At 35.6% G+C, this 23,590-nt stretch overlaps 1 protein-coding gene across 2 annotated transcripts in view; it reads right to left on the bottom strand.

Moving 5' to 3' along the window:
- Window positions 1-3,145: 3,145 nt before the first annotated feature.
- Window positions 3,146-23,590, bottom strand: part of LOC126252716 (N-alpha-acetyltransferase 60) — a 112,511-nt gene continuing 92,066 nt past the window's right edge. Inside the window, exons 5-6 of one of the 2 annotated variants that reach the window (XM_049953618.1) lie at window positions 15,921-16,025; window positions 3,146-4,248 (exon numbers count right to left, since the gene is read on the bottom strand). In XM_049953618.1, coding sequence (XP_049809575.1) covers window positions 4,086-4,248; window positions 15,921-16,025 — 268 coding nt within the window. In that variant the 3' untranslated portion in view covers window positions 3,146-4,085. The remainder of the gene's footprint in view (window positions 4,249-15,920; window positions 16,026-23,590) is intronic. The other variant, XM_049953617.1, reaches the window with a different exon arrangement.

The following is a 23,590-nucleotide window of genomic DNA, read 5'->3' as shown; positions in this document are numbered from 1 at the left end:
GAGCTACCTACCACCAGTCAAGACAGCAATTCATCTGAGATCTGTGAAATATGATCTGCTTTCAAGAAAGGCAAATGTATATTAAATTCCTTGACACTGTAGTAAAAAGTACATAGGAAAAACAGTACATACTATACAAGAACTGTGCATTGAACACCACTGACATGCCCACCTTCCACAGCAAAACACAGTGGCATTCAATTGTATTTACACTGACACTTCTATGGATTATGGAAAGTCAAAATACTGGTCACACCTTCAACTCATTGCAATTCTGTGGTCAATGAAGTGGTGTAAATACAATTAGCAGACAACCTGCTCAATCGAGATTGACAAATCATGAAAACCACTCATTTCATATCTGCACTTTCAGAGGAATCATTGTTCAGAGTCTTCACTGCTTGTTATTTCTATACATACCATCATTTTTAATAATCAACTACATAATTCTTAAACACTGTGGATATGCAGAATCTGTGCTGGCTTGTTTTACTCTTAGCCAGACAAAGTTTTATTGTTCATTTATTCCACAACATTGTGTCAAATGGTTTAAATTCTTCCAGTGACCCTCTAAAAAGAAGGCTGTTAGGTTATCAGCTGAAAAAAAAAGAACAACTCAAGAAGAAACAATATTATCCCTGCTGCATGCATGAAAGACAATGGAATATTTCTCACTGGCTCATTTGGGTTTTAGTCATAACTGTGCAGCTGTGCTATGAATTGCTCTACATATATCAGTCTTTTTACAATGTAAGTAAAATGTGAACTTTAATAACTATTTGATTTCTAAGTATTATTTTTAATAAAGTGATAGTTCCAAGATTTTCTTCTCTAAGGATACAACACTCAATGAAATTCATTTAAACTAATTTCTAGCTTTAAAAGCGAAACAAGCAACTGATGTCAGAAACTTACTTGCCTTAAGTTCCTATCCTCTGTGAAAATTCATTAACAGTGGTTTAATTTATGGTGACTGACTGTATTGGGGTATATTGTAGCTGATGTTTACATTTTGAAAGCTTGCCATATCACTAATGTGAGTTAGGAATGACCTGTCTATCTGAAGTATGCTTGAACTGTGATGTATCAAATGGTCAAGTTTAGCAATCAATCATATGATCATTACCTATATAATACATGAACATAAATGGAACTGTTTTGCCAGATATGTGTCGAGATAATGCACTAATGTTACTAATGGGACTTGGACAATAAAATATGTGAAACAGTTGTCTGAGTAAGCTGCTTCTTATTAGAGTACAGCTGAGATGGAGTTCGTTTTGTAAGCAAAAGCTTTCTGTGTCAGTGTCTACAAATCAAACTTTCTCAGTTTCTAACTACATGGTCACTGCTGTTGGTGGGAACATTGAACATTTTTTTTACACAAAAGGTAAGGAGAGTATCTATATAAAAATAGATATAAGTGGCAGTTATGTTAAAGAAGACATGTCCTGTACATATTGTTTAAATAATTAGCAAACCTGGCACTTCAATTTTACACTTGGCTTTGTTTGAGCTGCAACTGACAAGTAAATTTCTTTCAATTTTTCCTGTCACTCCTAAAAGGGGGTGGGATGTAACTTAAGTTCAATTCTTTAGATGACCTAATATGCTGTATTAATGTTGGGGCAGTAACTTTCTGTAAATATGATTCCTCACCCCCCCACACTTCTATTTACAATAGAAATGGAATGTAGTTTGACATCATTTTTCTATCCACAACATAGCATCAGAAAAGACTAACAATTAGCTTAAAGAATTTATTTTAGTAAACTCTGGAAGTCTAATGGCTCTTATAAAATTTAATAGTTTCTTTGAATCAGTGCTTGACAAGCAACAGTTATGTAAGTACCTAATTTCTTTTTTAGAGGCCTTTTGTGAACATAGTTTGGGTATAAATGTGTTTATACCACATCCATCCATTCATAACCACTATCTTACTTTTGATAAAAACAATTTGAAAGACAGGCACTTCAAGAAGTTTGGTGATAACCAAGTGCAAAAATATGTTTGTTTACCACATCTGTGATCAACAAAAACAAAGCAAGGCCAAAATAAGTTTCTTCATGAAGAATTATGAATACTCAAGTCAATTTTTTATATGGCAGCCACAACAAATTTGCTAATAGTAACATACTTTCATCTGTTAAAAATAGGACGAAAAGAATGACAATAGAAACATCTACAACAAGAAGTCTTTCTGCAAATTAGAGGCATGTGATTCTTTTCTCTCTTATCTAAATGAAAATATGAAAGTGAAATGAAAATATTACATGTGCAGAATAATTTTAAAAGCACATGAAATGAAAATGCCCACTAAGAGATGACATGAGTTGTTGAAGTCACAGAAACAACAAAGGCATAGAAATATGATCACTTCTTACAAAAGTAGCTTCAAAAGCATCATTTCAGTGACACAAATCTGTGATCAGAACAGGCATAATGAGTGGTTATGCCAGAAAACACGTCACTGGATGACTGTTTTCCTTTGGGATGATAGAAAATAACTAGGATCTCTGAAGGACAAGGGAGGAAAATTTATTGGTAACATGTCAGATAATTAATGAAGGCTTCCTGTTTAATTGCAATTAACAATGTAAGCCTCTGAGATTGAATATTTTGGTGCTTACTGTCCATTAACAGTTGCTACTGTACAACATACAGAATCTGAGTGTATTCCACGTATGCTTCATTCACCGCACCACAAAATCACATCTACAATTTCTTTTTTCTTTTACTACTGAAAGAAGCATTTGGAGGAAAATATGTTTCAGATAAAGAATGGGTGAAAATATGGTTAGAGAGTAATTACAGCTGTGGACAAAACACCTTCCTCAAGCAGTATCTACCCAATTCCAAAGACTGTAATAAATACATAACACATCATAAGGATTATTTTATGAATGGGTAACAGTAAATTAGTTATGTATGTAATAAATTATTTGGTAACAGATATTTAAGGCTTTCATTTGAACCTCTGATTTGTATTATTCACTGCTAATTTCTTTCAGGATTGTGTTGGTTTCTCTGCAATATACATACCAGGTACTGCTGAAGATAATTTTATTTCATGGTATATGTAATAAAAACATATTTATAACTGAAATGTCTAGTACAGATACCAAATGATTTCTTGGAATCAAATGTATTTAAATCATTCTTGGTCTCTTCTTTGTAAGCATAAAACTAACATTATTTTTAAAAATTCAAGTACTCTATTTTTCTGCACATTAGAACTCAGTAATCCACTTTTCAACTTTATACTCAAGATACAGTCTTTACATGAACACTGAATACTTCTCTTCTGATACCTCATACAATCAACGATTTGTCAAGAAAAAGTTTTAAACATGAAAAACTAAACATGATAAGGCCATATGAAAAATTGCCACTTAATACTAAGTCAATTTCCAGAAACTGTAAAAGTTTTGACTAGACCCTTCAATAACATAGTAGACTTCTGCCTTATAATAAAAGTGAAGTGGTGAAAGCAGACAGAACATGCTTACTTCAAACTGTGTCACAGACCAACTATATATTTTTGAGCTGTGGTTTCTTCAGTACTCTTTCTTTAGTAATCCATTCTTAGTCATAAAAAAGCAATGCCTACATTCACTTATTTTTCTCTTAAACTAATCACAGTTCCAACTATTACAGAAAGTTTTATCATTTACTTCACTGTATTAATCATGGTATTCTCTGTTCTGCTGATAATCCTGATCAATTCAGATTCAGCAGAACACTTGAAATAATAGAGAGCAAATATTAAAGTAGTATAACTTTCCCATTTTCTACTCCTGTAAACATCAAACTTCGTTAACTTAAAGCTTTTAATTATCTGAAAAGAACCTACAACAGAAGGCAAGAAAAAGAGCAGAATAAATTACACAACTCCTGCTATTTGTGCACTTCAAGTTTTTGGTGTAGAATAAATTCTAATCATAGAACACTTCATATAAAATTGACCTAAATAAATATAATAAAATGTTTATTAGCTCCAAATATATTTCCAGAGCTCTACTAAACACAGGATTGTCTGTGAAACCAGTAGTGCCATCTTCTGTTTTGCAGAGAAAGCACAGGTGTTAGCTGTAAAATGAGAAGACTGCTGCTGTATTCTGTACAACAACTCGTCGTAGTCCAGGCCACACACGTTGCAGGGCTGCCTGCATCTTGTGCCACAACCACACTGGAAAGGAGCACGGATTGGACTGGTACACGATGCTGCAGTAGTGCTTCATGTAGTCAGTGCAACAACGTCAAGGACAAATATACAGCTTTAAAGATGGTTTCTTACATCTAGAGCCTTCAAACATATGATAATAATTAAAGAACATTTTACAACCATATATATCTGTGTGTGTGTGTGTGTGTGTGTTTCATACATCACTCAAGTCTTCCATCCAAAAGTATGTCCTGAAAATACATGTCTTCTATTTTACTCATTTTATGAAAACTAATATATTAAGGAAAAACCATTAACATAATTCAAAATTTGACTAGCTAAAACAACATGATTCCAACTTTGTTCTACAGAAAGCTACTTCAAAAGTGAAATACACTGCAGTGGATGAATATAGCAGCTGTTGATACAAAGAGAAATAATTGGAAGTCTACAGTACACAACAACATAAGAAAGGCCAGATTTTTGGCTCAAGCAGAAAAATAAGAGTAAACATGAAAAACTGAACCTAGAGATGGAGTGTGAAATTTAAGGCATTAATTGTGGACTTATATGCTGTATATTTATTCAGTAGTACATTTAGACCACATATCTTGAATAATGGTCTCCCAAAGTGTCTACACATGTACGAAATGCTGGCATTGTTACTCTGAACTGAGGCATTAGCGAAAACTGAGAAATCAACATGCAACAGTGAGATACTGAAGACACTTTACTGATCAGTAGAACCTGTTGGTTAGGCTTAGGAACAAAAGAGCATGATTCAGTATTAAGTTTTTCTCTGGTCCAAGTGCCTGGTTTTTGTGCAATGGCACATAACTATGAGGTGGCAAAAAGTAGTTATTAAAATGCCGAAAATGTCTTTCAATAATAAAATAAAATTCTGAAAACCAGCTTCTCAATTTATAAACAATATTTCGCCATCTATATTGTAGATGCTCATAGTATTAAATTGTGAACCCTGTTGCCCTCCCTTGAACATAGAGGTCAGAGAAAATTCACTTGTGTTATCTTCTACATCCAAACCTAGAACAAAAAGTTACATAATAACACGCCCTTTGTTGAAGCCATGCTTTGTTCTGTGACACTGGTGAGTGGCATGAGGAATTCAACTGAAGTTTCAGCATATTTCAACATTTTTTTCCCAAAGCAAATGCATGCAAATTATAAAACTATCCTGAAAAACCTCTTTCTGTCATACAAACTTGGCAAGGATCAAGACAGATGAGTATCATTCACAAATAGGTTACCCAAAGGGCTCTGAAGTAACAGTCTTGGCAGTTTATCTATTCCTCTGAAGAACTTCACCAATTAAATACACTTTTGTGTTGGCAGTTTATCTATCCCTCTGAAGAACTTCACCAAATACAGTTTTTCAGTCAATAGTCCACTGCAATATCTGATCAATGTAAGTAGTTGTAGAAGGAAGGGAAGAAGAATATAATTTAATATCTCCTTGATGATGAAGTCATCAGAAATAAATAACAAGCTCAAATTGAACAAGGATGGGAAAGGAAATCACTGTGTCCTTTACATAGGAACCATTCTTGCCTTTGTCTTATCCAATTTAGTGAAACCATGGAGGGTTTAATATGTATGGCCACATGGGGTAAGACAACCTGATCCTCCTGAATGTGAATCCAGTGCCTTAACCACTGTGTGATCTCACCTGCTACATGACCCTGCAGATTATCCCTCACACTGTACTCCAATAGCATCAAGGCTCTATTTCAACACAAATATGAAGAGTTATTGACACTGTCTGCTGCATCATTTGTGCATAACAGCAGCAGTTTCACCATACTTCATTGAAACATACTTAAAATTCTATTCACATGCAATGATTGTTTTCTCCTATTAAGACTAGCTGTATATTTGGTCAAAGTGCCAGAAGCAAATACTTGTATTAGTTAGTTAACAATATCATTAGGTGAAGTCTGTAAGTGCTGTAAGGGACATCAAAATGCTAATACCACTTCAATAATCTGTTTTAAACATTTTAATCTTTGCTTGTTCCAATAAGTTTTTTTCTTTTCTTTTTTTCCCTATTCCTTCCCACAGAAAGTTAATTATTAACCCATTGTGACTTCAGGAGAGAGTGTCTCATAGATTTATTTCCCCATGTTTTGTAGTAATTTATCATTTTTTACTTTGCATGCTTACTTCATTTTCAACATCCTTCCTCTGCACCACATTTCAAATGCTTCTAGTTCCTTTTTATGTATGTCCCCTCCTCACCAACTCACCCCCCCCCCCCCCACCTAAAAAAATATATATATTTCACTTCCATTTAAATTATAACAGCAAAGCTCTTTCACTGAAGAAATCTTCTCTGGACAACATCCATCTATTTTTACAGTATCACTTGCTTTGGCAACATTGTGTAAATTTGATGTCTTTCGAATCTTCAGTTGTATCTTCCTAATTCTAATGGGTAGTCACAAGGGGCTCGTAAAGCAGTAGTACTCCTGATTTTGCAATCTAATTAACCACTGACATACAGACTACAAGTTTTGCCACTTAAATGCTAATATGCTAATTTTGTGTCAACTGAAGCAATTCTCTATAAGGCAAATTCAGTAATATCATTATTTCATGGGTCTGATAAGCGATTATGTAGCACAGATACATGTAAAATATGGGTTCCTAGGTTAAATGTCACCAACAATCAAATTCTTATGCCATTCTCAATAGAAATGTGCTTTACTGAGAAAACAGTGGATATACTGTCTACATACAGAAGTGTTTCTTGTGAGGTGTGTCAAACTTCATTTACAGTACGACTGCCAAAAACTAATTGCCTTGCTTAAATAAGTTATGAAAACCATAATAAATTTAAATCAGAGCCTAGGAATTTTGAAAACTATTTAATGGGGTGGGCACCTAACTACCCAGCACATACTACATGCAACAATACAACAAATCTGTTACTGGCAAGAGTTACATTTTTTTACCATTCAAATTAACCAACTTTTCTTGATAATTGCTATATATTTGTGAATCAATTACTGTGCGGTCTACTAATATTCAATTTATTGAGAAAGAGCATAGTTAAATATAAGAATCAAGCAGAGAAGTCCCCAAATTTAGAAAAAATGGTCATGTGTAATTAAATTTTTACATATTTTATAATTTACATCCTGAAATTTATTGTCGTTTCATGTGGTTTATCCTTAATCATGCAGCTTTTAATGTGGATTCTTAAAATTTTCAGCACAGATGATGCAGTTATAGCCATGTAATTCACTGGTTTCCAAGAATTACAGGAAAGTTAAAGTAACTGATACAGAGACGACATCAAAACTGCACAAAACTACCATGTGCAAAACAGTTGTGTTGCAATGTAGTCTTGTCACTGTCCACAGTATATATTATATTTCAGATCAGTACAGCAACTGATACAATGAGAGAGAGAGAGCGGGGCAGAGAGGGAGGTGGGGAGTGAGTGTGTGTGTGTGTGTGTGTGTGTGTGTGTGTGTGTGTGTGTGTGTGTGTAGGGGGAGGGGGGGAGGGCAACTGAGATAGCCAACCACATGGCTGGCTTGGGGTATCATAACCAGACAAACTCAGATGAAGTGCCATTGGCAGACTGGGCGTTGGTCAAACTGACAGACGGGAGAGGACAGAAAGTTTGGAAGCTGAGCTAAAATGTTCAACTTCTTGTTTACATACCTATTAACAGCTTGATACATCCTCCACATGGTGATGGCTCTCTTGGGTAATAATGTACATGTTACTTGTTCTATACTAAATTAATTCATCATTTTGTAAGTTTCAAATATATATGTTCAAACATAATTTATTTATCTGAATTTGTTTTCTATTACTAACTCAAGCTATGCTATGTCCTTCGACACACAATTTTTTGAGTAATTATTTTGGTGGTTGTTCCTTGATCTATGTAAACTAGCACATCTTCCAGCTGGGTAACAATATTTTTACATAACATACACACACTCAATCTTTTCACTTGATTCAGCTGTAGATTAGCACACAATAGCCACGATTTTCATAACACAGTTTTATTCATACCATTTCATACCATGCAGTCTAAAGCAATTTCTTTTATTAACCATCCATGCATCAGTAAATTCTGTAAAATCTTCAGGCAATTTTTATTCCTAACTTATTGATTGTTACATCCAGAATAACAAAGTTTTTCTTAGAACCATAACAAATTTTTGGGAAGGGATAGTTTTTGTAAAATTTTGTCACTCAACCATCTTGCTCAAAATTTACTCACATTTCCGGTACACAAAGCACAGATCACTTTGCTCTGTATGTGTTTTGTGCATCTGATTAGTTACAGCTTGTTTGTAACCAATTTTCTTCCTATTACAAGTTGTTCAATTGTATTCTTTATTGTTTTACAACTTTCAAGGGGACATCTCCATCTTGCATTTTCTTGTCTTAATTGTTTCTAGCCACTACAGTCTTCCTCTGAAGTGAACTGTACCAAATGTTGCTGCACTAAGGAAAATTCATGACCTGACAGCAGGTCTTAATAATTTTTGAACCCAAATTAAGTGACTTCACTGCTTTTTCTAGTTACAAGTGTGTATGCATTGCCCTAGTATTATTTGCTTGAGCAGATAACTGCCTGCCTATTCTGAACACAATTTCTTTATATTAATCTCATGCCCATTCTTCTGACACCATTGGAAAAATCATTATACTGCCTGGCAAGAGTACAATTCCACAGGCCACTTCTGTTTGTTCATGGTAGGAAGTGTGCCACTGCCCCAATGAACATACTGAAAGCAGATGATAAATTAGAAGATAGGAATAAACATTCACTTTATGGCCACTATTTTTTCTCCTTTTACTTGAGATACATGTTCAATTTTCACATTGAGTGTAACTTGTTTATTTCTCTCATTTACTTTAGTAAGATTTTTCTGAATTTCGAAAACAGCATATTCTAATTTTTGAACACATTTTCATGAAATGGTCTTTACTTTACTTTTAATGACACTGGCCCCCTGTAACTGTTCTACAACTGTTTCTCTAAACAACACATAATTAGAACTTCAGGCATTGTACATCTTCTTCTAAACACCGCCTTTCATTGAATAATTTTTATTTTCTTTCTTTTTTTCTTGAAGTTTCCTTGTCTACTTAATGATTAATTTCACTTTCTTTTTCCTTTAACTGCTTCTTCAGTTCCCATTTCTTCCTTATTAAGCATATTTCATGCACCTTACATCTGGCTGAAATATATATGTTTTTATTTGCTATCTCATTTTAAAATGCTGTCTGTTTCTTCCACTTCACTCGTTTCTGCAGTTTTTTTTTTATTGTCTCTCTCACTAATCCTGTTTTATATGCCCAATCTCTCTCCCAAAGTTGCTTTTGACTGCTTTTGACGTTCAGCAGATTTGTAACATACCGGAAACTCAGTGTGACTAACACTAACAGATGCTACTTGCAAATCATTATCTTTATCTTATTTACTTAAGTAGAAACTTGATAATGAGTCATAACAAAAATATATTTCCGCTTTGGTATTATGTGACTTCATTCTTAATATAAATAATTTTACCTCTGCATCATTTATTTTCTTTTCAGAAAAAAAGTATTTCTTTTCACCTACGTGTTTCACATCACTGTTTGCATAAGAGAATATTCTGATTTCTGTAGGCTCAGCTCAGTAATTCTCATGACACACTTTAGTGAAACTGTATGGTCACAGATGTTTATTATTTGGTATAAGAATTGCAATGGATCTTTCCATGCAAAGCAGCATGTATGTTCTTATTAAACCTCTACAACAAATTACTATCTAGTTCTTTCAGTTTGTTGATTTCAACTGCTAGCAGATGCCTAAATTCAACCTCAATCTATGTTGCAGCATTTTATGTGCTTTTGAAGACAATCATGATCTTCCCTACACTAATTGGTGCAAAAATTAATTTTTCTTCAGTTAACGTTTTCCACTTATATGTATTAAGATGAAACTACGAGGGTGGTTTGAAAAGTTTTTGGAATCACCACGAGAGGTCAGCACTAGCGCAATGAGTTGTTCACATGATATTCATTGGACTGTTGCCTGTAAACACGTGCCATGTCAGTGGTCTTGAAAGAGAGCTGTGGCAGTGACATTGCTCTGATGTTGTTCCCGCATAGCGATTTGCGAGGATGGGGGGGGGGGGGGGGGGGAACCTCGAGATTCGAGCAGTGATTAGGTACTTCGTAAAAAAAAAGGTATGAAAGCAAAGGCAATTCATGCTGATTTCCAGAATACACTGGGGGACTCTGCTCCTTCATATTCAACTGTTGCCAAGTGGACAAATGAATTTAAATTTGGTCGGTAGAGCTTAGATGATCCACACTGTGGTTGGCCATGATCCACGCAGTGGTCAGCTAAGATGTGTCACTACTCCAGAAATCATTGGAAAAGTGCACAAAATGGTCATGGAGGCTCGCCAATTGAAAATGCGTGAAATTGCTCATGCTTGCCAGATGTCATCTGATAGGGTATATCACATTTTAATTGAAAAATTATAAATGAAAAAATTATCTGCAAGATAGGTGCCGTGACTCTTGACGCTGGATCAAAAATGCATATGCCATAGCCATGGCAAAATTACACGAACTAAGGTATGAATTGTTGCCACACCCACCTTACTCACCTGATATGGCTCCGTCAGACTTCCATCTCTTCCCAAAACAGTAAATTTTTCTTGGTGGACAAAGATTCACTTCAAACAAGAACTGATAGCTAGAGTTGCCAACTACTTTGCAGGCCTGGAGATGGGATCAAAGCACTGGAATATTGTTGGACCGACACATGGAGACTACATTGAAAAATAAAAAAAGTTTCAGTGATGTAAGTACTTTTTTTTATTCTGTTCCGAGAACTTTTCAAACCACCCTCATATGCTACAGTGCCAAAAATTGATAAGCAATTAGCCAACGGTTGTAACATTCTCATCAGTTACCACCAAAACACATATTAATGAGACCCTATCCTATTAGCTATATATACGCTTAAATACATTATTACTATAAAAATATGAAAGCAACCTAAGACACAAAAGTCCAAAGACAGTTGCAAATGAAGGAAGACAGACAAAAAAAGTGCACAATAAATTACATGAATTGGAAGGCAGTATGCCATAATGAGTGTCACTCTCTTTCAGAAATGTGTCAAGCATAGGTAAGCTTGAAACTATGCAATACATTCCACAATGCAATTTGAAGATATTTGCAGACCATTGTTTGTCATCATGCCTTTATGTAATTTTATTACTGGACATTCAGAAATAATTTGATGTTTACTGATTGTCAGTAACAAGCATTGTTTAAATGCAATTTTTACCTTAAGGAACTTGTCACAGCTTCTAGAGAACAGAGCAATACCAGTAATGAGAAAAAGTAAAAAATGGGAAGCAATGCACTCCTTCTGTAACAGAGAATTTACACCCTTGAGTAACTGAATTAGAGACTGCTGTTGCATTAAATAAAGAGGACTCCTATTTATGCAGGGAATGGAAGAGCTCTGTGTGTCATGTGATTAGGATACAGTCAGACCATCTACTGGATGACAGAAGACATTCAAATATAGGATTTTGGATTTGTGGCAACTCAGAAATTTTACCAATCTGCTACAATGTGATGGCCTATAGACCTTAAAAAGATAGTAATTGCAACTAAATTGAATATATTAATTTTACATACACAGGGTGAACATTAATAAAACCAATACACTGCAGGGATGGATTCATGACTGGAAATGGAGGAAAAAGAACATGTGTCCAGAAATGCATCTTTGGCATGATAGATTACACTGACAAATTACCATGTGCCATGTGTTCTTCATGTGTTGCACATTTGTGTGATTGACGCAGCTTACGGTGAGCACCAGAATGGTCCGGTATTCATGTCAAGAACAAACCAAGATGGTGTTTGTGTATGGCCAAGCACATGGAAACAGTTGAGAGGCAGCACGGCTGGCTATACCAAAACAGGTAACCTCCGAGACACCAACCACATTGCACAACATTTCAAGCCAGTTTTGGGCATCTGTGTGATCTTGGGTCCTTTCAGACAGATGAATGTGCAAGAAGGAGGCGGACTGTGCATACACCAGATCTGGAGGACTTCATTCAACAGGACATTGAGATGAACCCTAGTGCAAGCTCCAGGCAAGTGGCCCCCTAATATGGTGTAAGCTAAAGTACGATTATGTGTATCCTGTATGACAATCACTACCATCCCTACCACCTGTAACACACAAGGAACACAAGGCACATGGTCAGAGGAACTGTCATTCTTCAGCGCCATCTACTGTGGTAATGATAAATTTCGAGACACATGTTCATAAAACCTTTTCCACTACATTTCCAGTCAGGCATCTGTCCCTGCAATTTGTCAGGTTTATTATTGTTCACTCTATATAAACTGAAGTGTTTAAATATATTAAAATTTCATAATGACTCATTGAACATTGCGAGTAAAAAAAAAAAAAAAAAAAGTGGTAGAACCAGGGGGAATCAAACTCCATCAAATGAACTATCAATTCACGTCCTTAACCCCTTAGCTACTGAACCATTCTGCCTACTGTTCAAAATTTCCTCATACTCTATGCATAAATATTTAGAGAACATAATTCATTTTCCTATTGCCCATTCATGGAAAATATTTTAGAAACTTGAAAGGGGCATCTATTTGCTTCTGTTCACATAGTTTGAGCCAAATCCGTCAGCCTTGTCCCGCACCCTTATGTCGTTAGATTTACATATGGAGAAGATCGACCTAACTTTCTCCTCCTATGATCTACTGAGAAAGAGCCTCTTTAGCAGATCATCTACAGACAGTACTTTCATACTAAAGGAAGATGGCATTTCCCATTTTTGCTGGTTTAAGTTTATTTGTTCACAGCTATTTTAGCCATTCTGAAGTCATTTTGTGCTTCTGCAACAGAAAACTATGCCTTACATAATGAAACATCAAGCGGTGGCAGAACACACACATAAAAGACTGTTGTCATTGGCAAACTTTCCGAGCCAGTGGCTCCTTTTTCAGGCAGAAACGTTGAAGGAAAAGGAAGAAGGATGAAGGAAAAGGACTGGAGAGGTCTAGGAAAAGGGGTAGATTTTGGGAAAGTCACCCAGAACCACAGGTCAGGGGAGACTTACCGTATGGGATGTGGAGGAAAGACTTATTGTTGGGGACTGCATCAGATGAGATTTGAAAACCTGAGTCCCCAACAATCAGTCTTTCCTTCTCACCCCTTACAGTAAGTCTCCCCTGATGCATGGTTATGAGTGACTGTCCCAAAATCTACCACTTACCCTAACCTCTCCACTCCTTTTCCTTCATCCTTCTGCCTGAAAAAGGAGCCACTGACTCCGAATGCTTGCCAATCACAACAGTCTTTTATGTGTGTGTTCGCTGCCACTTGGTGAGTATATTTTTTACCTACCCAATTAAATAATTTTATCAATAACTGATTGTTTTCATTGATATAATGCAACATTAGCGTCTTTAAATTTTTTCACGGATGGAGTGCTACAAAACATGTTTTTGTCCACTTTATTTGGATACCAGCCTGCATTTGAAGAGAAATGGTGTAATTTTACTGCAATTTCGGCAAACATTTGAAGGGAGTCAATGTAATTTTAGTGTGATTTGTGGTTCGCATTCAAAGAGAGAGACATGGCATAATTTTATTGTGATATTTATAGTGTGCTGTAGCACATTAGTAAATGGTAACTGACCGCCACTGATAAATACAATTGACTGTAAGCACATCATGGACACTTGTTGCAAGAGCAATACCATCTTGAAAGTTATGCAGGCACTGGGCTATGTAATACCACCATGCTAGGGTGCACTGTAAGTATCTACATTTGTGAAAAACCAACACTGCTAAAGACAACTACCATTAGTAATATCATGCTGACAGGAATCACCACCAGTTATCACAGATTGTAACAGCTAGTGTATGGGTCATGGTGCAGTAACTCATTTGAACATTCAATACTGAACAATTCATGAGCTGTCACAACATCCAGAATTATCTTCTCACTGTAAAGCCATTGGCTAATGTGTGTACCTCTGCTTCCCGCACAACACAGGCCATAGTGATTTGCGAGGACACATGACCGTTACCATCAGATGTTCAAAGCATGGAAAATATCACTTGAACTGATGAGTTCCAGCACACGAAGGTACATTCCAATGAAAGAATACAAGTATGTCAAAAACTATATGTGAGATGCATTACACTTGTCAACAATGCAACATTCTCCAGGGTGGGGAAGTAATCTTACATGGGGTGCACTCGCACAGCTTAAAATGGAATCCCTGATATGCCTGCCATCATCTCTCACTGAAGAATGAGACAGCAACCTACTGTCTGATCCCGTACATCCTTTTGTTCACTTACAGCACTCTTCAAGAGACTGTATCTTCAGCAAACCCAAGGAAACACTGAACCCAAATTGTGCCACTCCATGGGAGTGTGGTTGCTTGTAAGATGCCCCCTCCAGGTTACTTGAACATAAGCCCTGTTGAACTTTGGGTGTAGTCCAGCAATCATGGATTGGGACTGCTTGCCAACATATTCAGTGTCTCCTAGTCCATGCCATGTTCTGTCACTGCTGTCATCATATCAAAAAGTGATGCTACATGCTACTAGGTACATTAAGTCAATTGCTTATGAGTTTACTACAATTCATTTCTACAACAGTGCATACTTGTAATGACTGGCATGCTGAAATAATAACATACTATTTGAAGTTTCAGTCAGTCCATATACGAGACAAGAGTGTTGACATTAAATTTAGTATTTTTAAAATTATGATGACTTTGAATTCCATTCATTACTGAAAGGTTTCTACACATGAGAGAGTAGAATTCTTCCTGATGTTGCTTATTTATCTGAGACAAAGGTATATAATGAGGAAAGCACAAATGTCTCTATGTGCACAATGGCAGAGAAGAGTTGGACCACACCAAAACCAAAACAGTTTGTGAAAGAATTTGAGAGCTGAAAGAAATGTATTGGGAGTTACAAAAAGAGCTATATATGACAAAAACAACTGCAATGAACTCAAATTGGTTCATAATATCTTTGGGTGTATAATGCCGCATTATATAATAATGCTGCAAAGCATGCTCAATGTAAACAGGTTGTGCAAATATGATAAATAAATGGAGGCAGTTTCTTAGGTGAAATATCAAATAGCACTTTATTTTGTACTTTGCAATCCAGATTTGAACTGCATGTGAAGTGAGGGTGCATCCCGTGTAAAATCAGATTCGAAAAGCTTTCCATCTGTGCACATAGTGTATCACTTCTAAGTCAATGATGTCTCATGAGCAGACATATATATCAACAGGAGCATAATCTATCAGGTTAATGCCACCAAAATCTCACTGAAATTTATTCTATGGGACAGAACTTGAAAGCATATAATGCTTCACAGGCTGAACAATGAAAATCAAAGATCAGAAAGCAGGAAATGCCACATAGTATGCTCACTCTTATCATGCTGCAGCTATATACCATCTGAGGAAAAAATCAATGTGATGAGGATAAGATATGCAATAACAAAAGAATACTAGTGATATAAAAGAGAAAATGATGGGAATTGGCAACTGAAGTGAAGATCAAAGAAAAATAAACAGTTTTATAAACATAAAATATCTTTAATTATTCAGGTACAATAGTATAATTACAAAATACCTTCTCAAACTCAAAAAGCTGTACACATTTGGAAAAGGATATTATATGCCCCATGGTGGATGGCCTCCATTAATATATAGTACATATGTAAAGCCATCTTTGCACTTTCCCTTTATGGAATAATAATATGGTAGAAAAGAATGTAACCTGAAAAATAATATGAAACACTGTGATACAATCTTCTTTTATCATGAAAAGCATACAGGTTTCTTTTAAAACAAAACACAAAGAGAACAGAATACAGCTTATGGCATCACATTACAACAAAATTTAAAGAATCAAGAACATTGCTCTGAGAAATGGAACTATTAATTTTTTTCTTTAAATTTTATCACAATTACATGTGCCTTCTGTAATAGTTTTTCCAAAAACAAATTATATAGATTATGAAGGTGCTTTTTCAAAATTCAAATAGGTGCACAACTGAAGTTAGCGTCATAATGTGCCACCTTCAATAATCTTTTAATAACGTCCTTATTGAAGGAAAAAAAAAACCCTCTCTAAATTTTCTTGCAAAGTGATCTCTCATTGCATGTGTGCCTTGCAAATGATGGGATGCTCACCGGTTGAAATATTGGGAGTTGTCGAATATGTCATCTGGCTGCATTTCTCTATGCTGCTTGTACATTTCATAAGCCAGGAGAAACTTTAGTTTCATACCTCTAAAGCTAATTATCAAAGTAGCTCATTTTTCTGCATTCAATCAAATGAGCATAAACTAACAGATAGAGCATTCTCAGCGGCTAAACTTTTTATGCTACATTGTTAGCAACATCACTGTCACATACAGGTGTATCTTATTACTGCAACTAGCTGAGAGCCCTGCTGTTGCCCAGGTATATTTTGATAGCCGAGCCTGAAACTTCGAATGTGTGGAATTTATTTTTGATTTATAAAGCTTCTTTGTATACTATGTTTGATGTAGTAGGGGACATGAACTAAGAGCTTCTTTGCTTCACTAATGAGAGAGAGAGAGCCACAAAGAGCTGGCCATGCAAAAGGAAACTGAGCTAAGATCCATGCCAGCAACACACACTGTCTGGTCTTGTGATTTGTTTATGGTCACGGTATAACATAAGCTCACTGGGAATTTTACATGTTTAAAGCGAAATGGTAAACTGTTATGAATAAGCAGGATTCGGGATATAAAAATTCACTTCCCTTTGCCACTTCACATTAAAATTTTTTGCTTCTATGATGCTACAGTGGAGGCAAGTAACTTTGAGCCTCTGTGATTGCAGTATTTTGAAGAATGAGATAATGTAAGATGGTCTCAATCAGAGTTATATGGCACCTCGCTTTCAGAAGAAGTCTCCAAAAAGTGAGTTAGAGCCTGATATAAGTTTTGTCTCATGATCTTCATTGGATTCTTGAGACCGCATAGTCCTGAAGTCTTTTAGCTGTTTACCGAGCGAGGTGGCGCCAGGATGGTTCCTTTGAAAGGGCACGGCTGACTTCCTTCCCCATCCTTCCCTAATCTGATGAGACCGATGACCTCACTGTTTGGTCTCTTCCCTCAAACAACCCAACCCTCTTTTAGCTGTTCTGGTGTATTCGGAAAGACTCAACCACTTTCTAGAAATTTTAATTCAGAAACAAAACTAAATCAAAATATAATGAGTAGATACTCATATTACAAAGAAATTTAACAAATTCATATTTTTCTAGTGTAGAATATAAATAAAATTATTCCAGAATAAGGATAATTTGCTGAATAATCAACTGATCAGTAAAAATCAAGTCGATTACAATTCAGTGTTCCCGGTTTTTACAATGCTAGTACGATGATATGCATTGTTTTCTGTTTTAGTTGGTTGCACATGACAGGATTACTTTTATTTATTTATTCATTCATTCATCCAAAAAATCTTTTGAGATTGTGGGACACAAAAAAACACAAAACAAAACAGTAGCACATTACAGTAAAAATGCAGTATTATTTCAGTAGAGCCTTATCCGCAAAAGAGCTTGCACTACTTGCAGTAGGTGCACTGTCTTGTCTCAAGTCTCTTGTATCTCAAATGTTCCAAACATACTGCTACTGAATGGAAGCAATGATCTAATACGAATGCCCTGATGGTTTTACAAAAAAGTGTGAATGATTACATGATTTTTCCTTTATGTGGAAGACTATTGCAAATTTGTATACCACTGTTTATTGTGGAAGTTTTGTAGGCTGATGTCATTACTGACTAGCTATGAAGCTTTTCCTTTTGCTTTGTATTATGTTCACGGATATTAAAATTTTCATTGATGTCTTTCAAGTTCTTTCTAACATACTTCATTTATGCCTTTTAAGTTCTTTCTAACATTCTTACAGATGTCTAGTAGTACATACAGGGAAGTGGGAGGGGTGATAACTTTTGAAAGAGGGGTTTGCACGAATGTGTTTGTCGAGCTTGCTGCATTGCTCTTACAATTCTTTTGTGGGTTAGCAAATGAGTGAACTAGGTGGTGTATTACCCCAGAATATAATTCCATACAGTAGGATGCTATGGAATTGAGCAAAGTAGGCAATTCAGACAGTGCTAAAACTTGCTTTAACAGAGGATAAATGTTGATTATAACATATTTTATTTAATGTTCCATTTATTTTGTTTATATGTGTATTCCATTTGAAGTTATTTTGAAGCCATATGCCAAAAAACTTAGTTTTTCTGAGAAGATGAAATGTTGTTGGAGTTTATTGCCACACTGGTGTTGCATGCATCATCTTTTAAACACAAATTTAGGAATATTGTTTTTTGGTGTTTATCGGTACTTTATTCCCTCCAAACCATCTATTTAGCTTTGCTGTAGTTTTATTTTCAGCTGCTTGTAGCTGACTTGAGGTGTTTCTTGTAATAAGGAGGCTTGAGTCATCAGCGAAAAAAGTATTTGTTTGTGACTCAATGTTTAGGTCTAAATTAAATTGTTTATATAGAGGAGAAAAAGGTTTGGCCCAAGAATGGATCCCTGAGGGGCTCCTTTTCTTCCAGTTTCTGCATCTGAGAAACATATTCTAGTATTTTACTTTAGTTCACATTTTATTTTTATTTTCTGTTTTCTGTTTGTCAAGTACAATGTGAACCATTTTAGTGCAATGCCTTTAATGGCATATGCTTAGAGCTTTACTTACATGTAAACAAATTGCAGTGCAACTTTGTTTTTTTTTTTTCATTGTTTGCAGGGAATCATGTATAAAATTATAGATGGCACTAGTTGTTGATTTATTTTCTCTAAATCTATGCTGAGTATCAGTGAGAATTTTGTTTTCCTCTCAAAATTTCACTAGCCTATTATATATTACTTTTTCTGTGGCTTTACTGAAGCTTGCTAATAAGGCAATTGGTTTATAGTTTTCTATATTTGATTTATCTCCTTTCTGATAAACAGAAATCACTGCAGCAATTTTTAAACAGTCTGGAAATGTGCCTGACAGAAAAGATGAATTGACTATACATCTGCAAGAGGCAGTGAAATGTTCACAATATGACACAATCAGGAATACCATCAATTCCTGATGATATTTTCTTAAGAGTTGATGCAACATGGATGATTTCATCTAGAGTCATTCCAGAAACATAGATTGAAAAGGAACATGACTGCACTTTGTTTTCTATTTCTATTCTAGGTATTGTTTTGACATTGACTGTTAAATTATTTGTGATATCTGCACAGTAACACCCGAAAAGATGTGTGATGTTTTGGGTACAAGTTATTCTCTTCTTCTCATGGTTCAGGGTGATATTCTCCATTTTAGGGGACACTTTATTTGCTTCCTTCTTTATTACTTTCCACACTGCTTGGTTTTTATTTGATGACTCTGTTATGAACTTATCATTGGCCATTCTTTTTGCCTAGCATATCACTCTTTTGTAAATTTGAAGGTATTTCTGAATGTGGTTGTTCAGATGTGGGAGTATGTTATTGTTTTTCCAGTATCTGAGTAATTCTCTTTTCCTCACACTTAAGATTTTGATACCTGTTGTTATCAATCTCTTAGCTTTTGGAGTTGTGCCTCTTATTACTTGTGTTTTGAGAGGGAATGCAATTTCAAAGTAATCACTGAAGATACTAGAGAATTTCTTGAACCTTTTGTTGGTGTCATCTATTTGGGAAACTCCCTCCTGCCTATCTCCTGATAATATTGGACTGAATGTTTCTATATTATGTGTGCTGAAACTTCTTGTTGTTGCAGTCCTTTTCTAGTTCTGGGTGGGGAGCAAGTAGCTTTGGAGGGTGACAACTTGATCTTTATGATCACTAAGGCTTCTACTTACAAATTTTGCACAACAGTCTGTATTCACAAACATCTGGTCCAGGGCATTGGCAGTAGTTTTTGTAATTCTTGTTGGTGTTCTTATAGTCAGTTTTAAGGTGAAAGTATTTATGAGGCTGAGCAGTAGATTTTTTCATTTGTTGCTTCCAAGAAAATCAGTTTTGAAGTCCCCACAAAGCACATTGATTTTCTGTCTAGATGGAGCCTGTTTAGTACCTATTCAAGATTTATTTGGGAATGAGTTAAAATTTCCATTTGGGGAGCGATAAATACATGCTATAACTGTATTTGTATCACAGACTTCAATGAGTACCAGGTTAAAGTCTCTTTCTGTACTGAGATTCTGACACTTATTAATGGATTTATATTTTAGACATTGATTGATGAACATCACAGTATCTCCATTTTTATAACTGTATCTACAGAAATCATTTGGGAGTGATTACCCTGGCATAGAGAAAAAGACAATTTGATCAATATTTAGCCAGTGTTCTGTAATGTGCAGAACAGTGATAAAGTGGAGTTCCGTATTTAGTAAAATCTCTACATCTAAAATTTTGTTTGTTATTGACTGAATATTTTGATGGTAAACAGAAAGAACTTTACTACTACAATTTATCTGATTACTAGTCTGATTTTTACACTAACATTAGATTTTGCTGAGGGCATTTTTATTACACCTCTAACCTCCTCATTGCTTGACATAGATTTTTCCACAGTAAATCATCTGTATAGGAGCCTGTAGTCTTTAACATTACTGTTTTGGTATATTGAGAAGTTAGGGGGAGGACTGCTACGGGATTTTTAAGGGTTTTATTTTATTGTAAGTACCTTATTTTTTTACATATATATTTTAACATTCCATTAGAACCACTGATAGCCTTGGGAGAGCCAGCCCTGACAAAATTCTACCATCTGGTGAGCAAGATGTATGGGACAGGCAAAATACCCTTAGACTTAAAGAAGAATATAATAATTCCAATCTCAAAGAAAGCAGGAAGCAGGTGTTGACAGATGTGAAAATTAGTGAACTATCAGTTTAATAAGTCACACTGCAAAATACTAACACAAATTCTTTACAGACAAATGGAAAAACTGGTAGAAGCCGACCTCGAGAAAGATCAGTTTGGACTCCTTAGAAATGTTGGAACATGTGAGGCAATATTGACCCTACGACTTATCTTAGAAGACAGATTAAGGAAAGGCAAACCTACGTTTCTAGCATTTGTAGACTTAGAGAAAGCTTTTGACAATGTTGACTGGAATACTCTCTCTCAAATTCTGAGGTGGCAGGTGTAAAATACAGGGAGCGAAAGGCTATTTGCAATTTATACAGAAACCAGATGGCAGTTATAAGAGTCAAGGGGCATGAAAGGGAAGCAGTGGTTGGAAAGGGAGTGAGACAGGGTTGTAGCTTATCTCCGATGTTATTCAATCTTTATACTGAGCAAGCAGTAAAGGAAACAAAAGATAAATTCAGAGTAGGAATTAAAATCCATGGAGAAGAAATAAAAACTTTGAGGTTCGCCAATGACACTGTAATTCTGTCAGAGACAGCAATTGACCTGGAAGAGCAGTTGAACGGGATGGACAGTGTCTTGAATGGAGGATATAAGATGAACATCATCAAAAGCAAAATGAGGATAATGGAATGCAGTCGAATTAAATCAGGTGATGCTGAGGGAATCAGATTAGGAAATGAGACACTGAAAGTAGTAGATGAGTTTTGCTATTTGGGGAGCAAAATAACTGATGATGGTCAAAGTAGAGAGGATATAAAATGTAGACTGGCAGTGACAAGGAAAGTGTTTCTGAAGAAGAGAAATTTGTTAACATTGAGTATAGATTTAAATGTCAGGAAGTTGTTTCTGAAGTATTTGTGTGGAATGTAGCCATGTATGCAAGTGAAACATGGACGATAAATAGTTTGGACAAGAAGAGAACAGAAGCTCTCGAAATGTGGTGCTACAGAAGAATGCTGAAGATTAGATGAGTAGACCACATAACTAATGAGGAGGTATTGAATAGAATTACGGCACAACTTGACTAGAAGAAGGGATAATTTGATAGGACATGTTCTGAGGCATCAAGGGATCACCAATTTAGTATTGGAGGGCAGCGAGGAGGGTAAAAATCATAGAGTGAGACCAAGAGATGAATACACTAATCAGATTCAGAAGAATGTAAGTTGCAGTAGGTACTGGGAGATGAAGAAGCTTGCACAGGATAAAATAGCATGGAGAGCTGCATCAAACCAGTCTGTGGACTGAAGACCACAACAACAACAACAACATTTCTTCATTTTAATGTCTGTTTGTGATCTGCAAATTTTATTACAATCCCTGTTTCTAGTGCTTTGATGTTTGTATTTGTTGGTAACTGAATGCACATGCTGTACATGCACTTTAAATTTTTTGCAGTTTACTGCACATCAGTGGGACTTCATGGCATACTTGATTCATTATGTATTAAGCTACCATCATTTACTATTTTGCTTCGCATATGGCCAGCTTAATATGTATTTGGTTTATGTAATTTTGGATGCTTTTGTTATTTTATTTATTTCCTAGGATTTCCATAAATGCATTTCAGTTTACTTGTTTTGCATAATTTTATATTTATGTAATGCTCCTTATGGCTGATATTGCACACCATCTAATTACATTTTGCCACACTAGTACTGTGTGTGTTTCCAAGACTCTGGTAGTCATATCTGTGTTAGCACTAAACAGACCTGAGTTGCGCACAGCTGATACCGTGTTTGTTCTTCTGTAAGCGTGGTTCAAGGTTGTGCTAACAAGGTGAAGTTTGCTGGTGTTAGTAAGGCAACATACAGTCTTTTTTGAAAAGTGTTACTGTCGCCGTCATATATGGGATGGCTTATTGTCATATTATCTTTCTTTTAATTACGTCCCCTTCTCATTCTGTACGACTATGATGGATGGGTTTTCTATACAGTTACTTTTATGTAAGTTCTAGTATACATTTGAATTCATTTATTTGTGTAGTTGTACAAGATAGGACCATGCCTTCCCTCTATTTTGTTCTTAATGGAATGTTTTCCTCTTTTTGTAGACAACCTGATGATGCCCCAAAAGGATAAATGCATTATTAAAACAAATAACTTTGCAACCCAGGGGGTTTTCCAGTCTGGAATAAAACATATTGAATGAAGCAATGCCATGTCATTAAGTTTTTAATACATGAAGTGAAATCAGTAAATACCTAGTCAAGTAAATGCACTGTTAGTTTGTATTTGTAAAAATAAGGTTGTGACACTTAACTCTGTCACTGGTATAAACTTCCTAAAATACATCTGTACTTGAGTTAAAAAAAAAAAAAAACTAACAGCATTATCTATTGGAACTTTGGTGTATAATGAAGCTAAGAGTGCCACCCACTGGTTCTTTGCTGCACTACATGTGATGATTAAACATCTGAAATACTAAGC

The sequence above is a fragment of the Schistocerca nitens genome, chromosome 4 (genome assembly GCF_023898315.1).
Source record: "Schistocerca nitens isolate TAMUIC-IGC-003100 chromosome 4, iqSchNite1.1, whole genome shotgun sequence".
NCBI classification, from domain to species: Eukaryota; Metazoa; Arthropoda; class Insecta; order Orthoptera; family Acrididae; genus Schistocerca; species Schistocerca nitens.
This window is presented reverse-complemented; position numbering and strand designations above follow the sequence as displayed.